Genomic DNA, 9,275 nt, shown 5'->3' on the forward strand with positions numbered 1-9,275 from the left:
GTGGAAAAAGATTCAGTCAAATTATAAACTTGAAAACTCACATGAGAATTCACACGGGCGAGAAGCCATATTCTTGTAACACCTGTGGTAACTCATTCAGTCAGAAATCAACTTTGGCACATCATATCAGAATCCACACAGGTGAGAAGCCACATTCTTGTAGCACGTGTGGGAAAACATTTACCTGGAAATCAGAACTGAAACGTCATTTGAGAATTCACACAGGTGAGAAGCCGTATTCTTGTAGCACCTGTGGGAAAACATTCAGTCGAAAATCAACATTAAAAACCCACGTGAGAGTTCACACAGGTGAGAGGCCCTATTCTTGTAACACCTGTGGGAAAGAATTTACGGTTTCATCAACATTGAAAACTCATATAAGAATTCATACAGGGGAAAAGATACACTCTTGTAGCATATGTGGGAAAAGATTCATTCAGATTATCCATTTGAAAAGACATATGAAAATTCATACAGTTTAAAGGTTTTTACTTACAAAATGTGGGAGAGCTTTAGTTATGATAACAATAATAATAATAATAATAATAATAATAATTATTATTATTATTATTATTGTTGTTGTTATTATTATTATTGTTATTGTTATTATTGTTGTTATCTCCACAGTAATAATCTAATAATTGTTATTTATATTTATTCCTTAGTCATTTTCTGAACAGGTTTAAAAGCTGCTAGAAAGTAAGACAAGACCAAAAATATTATATCATTATGGATTCAAGGTCACTTCATGTGTTGTGGTGTTGACTTTCTTGAGGCGTAAACTTCAGCATGTGCCTGTCCTCTTGAACTGTATTTACAACTGTTGGTTCTTTTTTTAACTGAAGTATTTCAGTTAATTAATTGATTGAAATTTTTAAGGTGTAATCTCTGAAATATCAGAGCGTTCTGTCTTGTTTCACACTTTTTTTTCTCATATTGTTTTACATAAATTCAGAAAATGTTTTTTTCACTACTTGAACTTGCCTCACTCTGTTTTATAAGTCTACTTTAATCAATGATGCACACATATGATATTTATGTACTATAACTGCCAGTTTACAGTGGAAATTGCATGTAAATGTGACAGTAAATAACTTTTAATATGTTAGTCTCATCAATGCTTTTGACCCAAAATAGATCAGTGAGGGGACAATTAATTTATTTTACAGCATTGTTGATTTTGTATTTTCCATCAGACTGGTCAGTGGGCAGTGATTTCAGGTTAGTTTTACAGCATATGTTACCATGGTGATATACCTCAATAAGATGTAAACCACCTTTCTAGTACAAAAACCATACTGAGACTAGGTTAACCTAACCTGAATATGATGAAACCCTGCTTTGTAGTACAGAGGGATGTACCATGAATGGAGATTAAAAGGTTAGATTGTGTCAGTGGCTCTCTTTTTTTCCCCTTGCTAAATCACCAAGGTAACTGATTCTGAACACAAACCCTGCTCAGTAGCAGGTTATGTTCTGAGGTTTGATTTAAAAATCAGCTGGAAGTGCCACACTTTCACAGATTTTTTACCTAGAGTATGTTTTTAGTACAATGTATATTCTCTGCTGGGTGAAATGCATTATCTGTGGGCTAGATCATCAATTTACCAAAAGTCTTATCTTTTTTGCAACACTGATGCATTTTACTGTCAAACTGATTTGTACTTTATAGATTTTTATGGCCTTTTATCATTATTATCTGATTGGAGAAGGCTGCACTCATATAGGAATCACTTTGTATGGAAAAAGAATCATACGATGTATGCCCATTTATGTGAGTGTGTGCAAAGCTAGCTGTGGTCTATTCCCCACTTGAATCTCCTCATACAGTCCCAATCAAAAGTTTAAGACCACTTGAAAAATGGCAAAAAAAATATCATATTTTGCATGGTTGGATCTTAACAAGGTTCCAAATAGAGCTTCAACATGCAACAAGAAGAAATGGGACTGAAACAAAACATTTTTTTGAGCATGCAATTTATTGAAAAAAAAAATGCTTAAACTGAAACAGGTTGTTTTACAGTTTATCAAAAGTTTAGGACCACACCTCCAAAAAAACCCCATAAATCCCCCCAAAACAAAAATCGAAGTTCCAAACATAAACTTGGTAATGAGTAGCTCCACCGTTATTGTTGATCACTTCAAATATTTGTTTGATGCAAGCCCTTCCATGAGGTGAGTGGGAACATTTTTCCAAGTGGTGAAGACGGCCACACGAAGGACATCTACTGTCTGGAACTGTTGTCCATTTTTGTAAACTTCCCTTGCCATCCATCCCCAAAGGTTCTCAATTGGATTTAGATCAGGGGAATGGGCCAAAAAGAGTGGAAGAAGTCTCTTGTTCTGCCGGCATTGTGTACTGTAGTGTTGTCCTGTTGAAAAACCCAGTCGTTACCACACAGACGAGGGCCCTCAGTCATGCTCTCTGCAACATCTGGACATAGCCAGCGTTTGAAGCCCATGCACCTCCTGTGGCACATAGGAAACATCTCAGATGGGATCTGCCTGTCATGCCAGTAATGTTGGAAACCATCAGGACCATCAAGGTTAAATATTTCTCATCAGAGAATAAAACTTTCTATTACCTTTCAATTTCCCATGAGACAAGGCCTTTGAAGACCTTTTTTGTTTTTGAAGCCCTGCAGTCTCAGATGCTGTCTGATGGTTATGGGGCTGCAGTCGGCACCAGTAACGGCCTTAATTTGGGTTGAGGTTCGTCCAGTGTCTTGACAGACGGCCAATTGGATCCTCCAGCTGTGGTTAAACTGAGGGTGATATTAGTGTCATTCTATGTCCTGTATACGTTATATACAAGGTGAAGTGCCGCATGAATGTAACTGCAACAGTAAAGTTTCTGTTTCTGTGGACCACAGTTTTGGGCTCTCTATATTCTCATAGATACAACTTCAATGAGAAATAGTAGAGGGCAGCAAAAGACCAGTGTAGGATCCAGTCTGTGTAACTGAAGAAAAGAAGTTATGAAAGTTAGTTTGTGTGCTGAGTTTTATTTTGTTGTCAAGTTTTTTTCTTTTTCCTTTGTTTGTTTTTATCACTATCAGTAATTTCTCTGTTCATTTTTATTATCTGAATTATTGTAGAGAACAGAATCACTAATTTAGCAGATTTACATGATGACCTGAAAAGCATGACATTATATTTTCTTTGGGTTTTGAACAGAAAATGGGTAAACACATAGGAATCATTTAGTGCTTCTCTTCCTGGAATAAAGTCTGATAACCCTCACTCCTCTTCCTACTGTGAGGCAGAGAGAGCTGGAGGTGAGTCGACAAAACATCCAGCAGAGAATCCAGGACAGAGAGAAAGATGTGAAGCTGCTTCAGCAGGAGGTGGAGGCCATCAATCAGTCTGCTGATCAAACAGTGGAGCACAGTGAGAAGATCTTCACTGAGCTGATCCATCTCATCCAGAAAAGAAGCTCTGATGTGAAGCAGCAGATCAGATCCCAGCAGGAAACTGAAGTGAGTCGAGTCAAAGAGCTTGAGGAGAAGCTGGAGCAGGAGATCACTGAGCTGAAGAGGAAAGATGCTGAGCTGTCACACACAGAGGATCACATCCAGTTTCTACTAATGACCTGAGGAGGGCAGCAATGCGCCAGACTGATGTGACCAGTTTCCCGGAAATTCAGAAGAACAGCGGAAAATGCCACAACCCTTACTTATTACTTGTGTTCATGTGCCGTTAGCTCGCATAACAGCGAAATTCTTCAGCTGTTGAAGCAACAGTGAAAGTTCATAAAAGAAAGGCTGACTGCTGCTGAAGAAATCTTCTCAGGATTTAAAGAAACGATTGTCCAGTATGAGAAGATCAATCGTAAACCCGAGATAACAGTTAGTACAGGTATGAAAAAAAAAAACTAACGGTGTCACTGAACTAACACAGGTGCAGGACTCATGTAGGACCCTGATCAGAGCTCAGTTTGTAGGCTAACAGACCAAAACCGGGCGCAGTTCTTTAAACTGTAAACTTTGAGTGTTAAACATCCAGTGAAACACACACAAGTGACTTTAGCAGGAGATGAAATCACACATCAAACTCACATAATGAGAAAAAAAATTCCACTCCGTGCAGCGTGACTGCGTCTCACTCCGCGGCTATACGACAGTCCTCTGCGGCGGGTGGTGCACCTCACCTCCGTCAGCATCCGCAGACTTCCCGAGGTGGAGGCAGGCCTGTTTCTCTAACAGGTGTTGTATTACCAGGTGAGGGTGAGCAGATGTGTCACAGGTGCGGCTTTCCAGGACTGGATACCGACAAACCAGGAAGTAATCAGTGTGAATACTTCGCCTAAAAACGGCACTTTGTGGGGTTAGCTAAACACAGCAATCTGTCGTTCATATTGTTTAGAAGAAAAAAAACCCCCTCAGAGTTTAACTGGTGATACTCCCACGCGTAAGCATATCGCGAATACTGCAATAAGCAAATAACGGTGCCTATTCAAAACAGGCGAAAGTTATTTAACGGTACGGGAAATGTTCTTGTCTTCATTATTATTTTCCCACATATTGTTATTACTCTGATGTGACCTGAGGGTTGTCAAACTGAGAGACGAAGCGTCCAGTTTACATCAAAAGCAGAGTCCACTCCACTAGTGGCACCTGTGGGGAAGTGCCATTGCCTAAACAATATTAACCTGTGACACACCTGCACCTGGATTCCTAGAGCTTCCTGCTGTGGCAGGTATCTCTTATCAATAAGCAAGCTGCTGAAAGTAGTTTTTATGTGAGCGACATATTCATAGTCTTGCTGAGATATATTTGCTTATGTGTGTTCTCCTATAATCACATTAGATTTTTGTCTTGTGTTCATTTGCTCCTAAGACAACCAACAGTAACATGAACTGTAATAAGGGGAAGGGTCTGGATGACCAGCAGGTCTGTAACCAGGAGAGTAACTCCACACTGGACCCACAGGACCCAGAGCTTCCACAGATTAAAGAGGGAGAGCAGCTTGTAGTGAAGCAGGAGGCTGAGGGTATCATCATCTGGACCGGAGAAGAGCCGCTCAGACTGCTGGATACCATCTGGAAACCTGAAATAACGACATACAGTAAAGGTATGCTAAACTGCCCTTAAAAATAATGAAGTAACATTTCTTTTTCTTAGCATAGCAGGAATCTAAGGGCCAACTGCAATAATTAAAATTAATGCACCTCTGCAGACTGCAGTCGAAACGGTGGCTTGGTGGCTTTTTGACAGCAACTTTGACATGCAGCAGTGGCTTCATTGTTCTTATACACAAAACAAACAATTATCCACACGAACTACACAAAACAACACACTAACTACACTCCAAACATGCTACACATCACAAATCTCTCACATCTCAAAACTCACTCTCTCTTCCTACAACTGACCTTAGACAGTAAATGTGATGATAGTATTTAAGAAAAAATTATGGCGTATATTTTTTTATCATAACTCTGGTTTTACGTGGCCTATCAAGGTCAGAGCCAGAAAAGCAGCTGTACCTTATAACTCCATTCCCAAACTAAATTAAATTGGAAGAAAACCAATATCTTTAAAATTCATACATATTTAGTATCACAAACATCCAAATACTTTGCTGAGCTCAAAAATTTGCTTCAGTGTCCAATTAATTTGTCACATTTGTACACTCTAAATTTCAGTGGTACATGTGAGCAACAAGTTCACAGTTCACAACCATTAAAGTACTGCTAATCGTTAAAATTAGAATATATTTTTGTCCACTTGTCCCTTCAGATCTTGTGCAACAGTGTGTCTTTAAGCAAGAGGATCTGCATGACCAGCAGGTGTGTAACCAGGAGAGGAACTCCAGTTTGAACCAGGAGGACCCAGAACTTCCATGGATTAAAGAGGAACCAGAGGAACTTTGCACCAGTGAGGAAGGAGAACAGCTTTTATTGAAGGAGGAGACTGATACCTTTATGGTGACTTTTGATGAAAGTGAACCTGAACCAAACAGAGACCAGCTCCTTTCTCACAACTCTCCTGCACCAGAGAGCCAGGATCAAGGAGAAAATGAGCACATGGAATCAGAATCTACTAGAAAACTAGAGCTGAAGAACAGTAACAGTCTAAACAACTCTCCAGCGCCAGAAAATCAGTGTAAAACTGACAAAAGTAAAAAGTCTCTAAAATGTGACACTTGTGGAAAGACTTTTCAGTATGAATGTCACTTGACAAAACATGTAAGAATTCACACAGGTGAGAAGCCTTTTTCTTGTAGCACCTGTGGAAAAAGTTTTGCTCAGAAATCAGGACTGGAAACTCACATGAAAATTCACACAGGTGAGAAGCCACATTTTTGCAGTATCTGTGGAAAAGGATTCAGTCAGATGATAAACCTGAAAACTCATATGAGAGTCCACACAGGTGAAAAGCCATATTGTTGTAGCACATGTGGAAAAAACTTTAGTGTCTTGTCAGCCTTCAAAGCCCACATTAGAATTCACACAGGTGAGAAGCCATATTGTTGTAACACTTGTGGGAAACGATTCACTCAGAAATCTGGACTGGAACCTCATATGAAAATTCACACCGGCGAGAAGCCACATTCTTGCATTACCTGTGGGAAAAGCTTCAGTCATACAACGTCCTTGAAAACTCACATGAGAATTCATACAGGTGAGAAGCCACATTCTTGCATTACCTGTGGAAAAAGTTTCAGTCATATGATGAACTTGAAAACCCACATGAGAATTCATACAGGTGAGAAGCCATATTCTTGTAGCACCTGTGGGAAAAGATTTAGCGATTCATCAGGATTCAAAAAACATAAAAGAATTCATACAGGTGAGAAGCCCCACCCTTGTAACACCTGTGGAAAGAGATTCAGTGACATGACGAATTTGAAAACTCACATGAGAATTCACACGTCTGAGAAGCCACATTCCTGTAGCAATTGCGGGAAAAGTTTTGTTCAGATGATACACTTGAAAAGGCACATGAGAATTCATACTAGTTAAGTTTTAAAATGTGGAATGTACTTTTTTTTTTTTTAATAGAAAAACAAGAATAGATAAATAATTTATTGACACTTGTATTCTATAGCCAAGATTACATCACTCTATCCAAAAGCTGGAAAGTGACACAAATAAGTAAAAGTCATTATGGATTTGAACAGTGTTGTCCGTTATTTCCCAATGTTTTCTTTATATTTGACACTGTTTACATTAAATCAGAAAATGTTGTTTTAATTATTTAAATAAACTTATCTCTTATTTCCTGACCAGGTTGTGACATTGATTTTCATGACAGACAAACTTCAGTATGTGCTAAAGGGTTATAAGTTTTATAAATTTATATATATATATATATATGTATATGTATATACATATATATATATATATTAAATTCCTTGTGAATTTTTAAGTTTGAGGTCCCAAATATGAAACAACATAACAGTGTTGTCCGTTATTTCCCAATGTTTTCTTTATGTTTGACACTGCTTACATGAAATCAGAAAATGTTGTTTTAATTATTTAAATAAACATATCTCGATCTATATTACAGTTCCTGTTGACCTATTCTAGTTGCCTGGGTTTAATTAATGAGGCACCCAAATGATGTTCACATAGTTTGGTTGCAGGTTCACAATTCAAACTAACACTAAATAAATTGTGTTTGCAAGTCCAAATCAGCCATTATTCATATTTAATCTGGTGTATCATTTCTCTCATTAACATACTGGCTGACTTGTTTTCGGCTATTAAACACCTTTACTCTGTATTGATTTACTATTTATGCAATCCAATGAGACTGATTTATTGAAGTAATCAATTTAAATAATGAAAAGCATGAGCTTTTTTTTTTTTTGCAAATGTGGGCTTTTTATTTCTTTCAGAGAGAGATATAGAATGAGAAGGATTTTTTACTCAGATTTTAGAATTATACTTTTGTTACAAGGAATGTCTCACATAGCTTAGCATAATTTATTGTTGGAAGCAAGCTCAGCCTTAGACATCTGCAGCGGTATTAGTAAAACATATAACTACTGAATTTTCTTTTGATACCTTAAGAACCGTTCACCTGTAATAGTTTGGCTCATAAAAAGGTGTTTGGATGTGTGGTATGACTATGTCTGCTAGTAGTGGTTATAAAAAAAAATCTGTTGGCACTTGTAATTGTCAGCTAATGGTGAATAATTTGATAATTATAGAAGTAATAATATCTTCATCCAGGAAGGCATGCAGAAAGTGGTCCTAAAGTGGTTCACCTCATTTCTGGCGGACAGAACACTTTTAGTTTCAGTGGGAAACTTCCGATCAGATGTAGCGAAATTTTCATGTGGAGTCCCACAAGGTTCGGTTTTAAGCCCCCTGTTATTTTCACTTTATATTCTTCCTTTAGACCATATCATTAGCGGTTTCAAAAATATTTCCTACCATCTGTATGCAGACGATATCCAATTATACATCTCTTTTAAACCTTGGGAATTAGACAAGTTATCCACTCTAATGGACTGTCTTAAGGAAATTAATGTTTGGATGACAAACAATTCTTTGCAGCTGAACGCAGACAAGACCGAGTGCTTAATCCTTGCCCCAGAGAATATCAAGCCCCAAATTAGTCAACATCTGGGTGCCTTTTCATCCTCGATAAAAGCTACTGCTCGGAATCTTGGGATAACTTTTGATCAATCTCTGTCTTTTGACGCTCATATTAAATCTGTGAGCCGCTCCTGCTTCTTTCATTTAAGAAATATTGCCAAACTCAGGACTATTGTCTCAAAAGCTGAACTGGAGATGCTTGTCCATGCCTTCATCTCCTCCCGGTTAGACTATTGTAATGGACTCTTCTCCTGTGTATCTAAGGCTTCACTAAATCGCCTCCAAGCGGTCCAAAATGCTGCAGCAAGGTTTTTAACCCACAGTCATAAATTTTCCCATATCACTCCTATGCTAAAATCCTTGCATTGGCTTCCAGTTGGGTATAGATATAAGTCTAAAATCCTCACTTTTACGTTTATGTCTTTACAAGGTGAGGCCCCCACCTATATCACTGAGCTTCTCCAACCCTACTCTCCAAAGCGGATTCTTAGATCCACTGATAGTGGTCTTTTATCTATTCCACGGACCCGTCTGAAAACGAAGGGGGATCGCGCTTTTCAAACCCTAGCTCCAATACTGTGGAATTGTTTACCTCTCCCGCTACGCATCATCGACACTGTGGCTTCTTTTAAAAAACAGCTTAAAACACATCTGTTTAGACAGGCATTTGGGTAATGTTCGTGTGTAATATGTTTTGTTTGATATTTATACTGTCCTATTGCTT

General features: G+C 38.2%; 1 protein-coding gene and 1 long non-coding RNA gene across 6 annotated transcripts; one reads left to right on the forward strand and one right to left on the reverse strand.

The window, feature by feature from the left end:
- Nucleotides 1-2,018: 2,018 nt before the first annotated feature.
- LOC112842875 (uncharacterized) lies at nt 2,019-4,179 on the reverse strand. 2 transcript variants are annotated; one of them, XR_003214909.1, is made up of 3 exons: nt 4,059-4,179; nt 2,586-2,765; nt 2,019-2,505 (listed from the first exon to the last, which is right to left on the reverse strand). It is a non-coding gene; the product is annotated as an uncharacterized LOC112842875 (long non-coding RNA). The 2 variants fall into 2 exon arrangements; XR_003214908.1 differs by having other exon boundaries at nt 2,022-2,469.
- Nucleotides 3,583-7,053, forward strand: LOC109195572 (zinc finger protein OZF). Of its 4 annotated transcripts, none has more exons than XM_019347808.2 (3): nt 3,583-3,858; nt 4,839-5,073; nt 5,742-7,053. In XM_019347808.2, the coding sequence occupies exons 2-3, from the start codon at nt 4,854-4,856 to the stop codon at nt 6,965-6,967; spliced, it is 1,446 nt and encodes a 481-aa protein (XP_019203353.1). In that variant the 5' UTR covers nt 3,583-3,858; nt 4,839-4,853; the 3' UTR covers nt 6,968-7,053. The 4 variants fall into 4 exon arrangements, with proteins under 4 accessions (XP_019203353.1, XP_019203354.1, XP_019203355.1 ...); XM_019347809.2 differs by lacking the exon at nt 3,583-3,858 and adding an exon at nt 4,102-4,220; XM_019347810.2 differs by lacking the exon at nt 3,583-3,858 and adding an exon at nt 4,108-4,205.
- Nucleotides 7,054-9,275: the final 2,222 nt, after the last annotated feature.

Source organism: Oreochromis niloticus, linkage group LG18 (genome assembly GCF_001858045.2).
Source record: "Oreochromis niloticus isolate F11D_XX linkage group LG18, O_niloticus_UMD_NMBU, whole genome shotgun sequence".
Classification (NCBI taxonomy): domain Eukaryota; kingdom Metazoa; phylum Chordata; class Actinopteri; order Cichliformes; family Cichlidae; genus Oreochromis; species Oreochromis niloticus.

What these genes read in the sequence shown, in the direction of transcription:
- LOC109195572 (XM_019347808.2), top strand. Translation starts at nt 4,854, where the DNA reads ATGAACTGTAATAAGGGGAAGGGTCTGGATGACCAGCAGGTCTGTAAC. An exon ending in AATAACGACATACAGTAAAG is followed by an intron (nt 5,074 to 5,741) that starts GTATGCTAAACT and finishes TTGTCCCTTCAG; the next exon opens with ATCTTGTGCAACAGTGTGTC.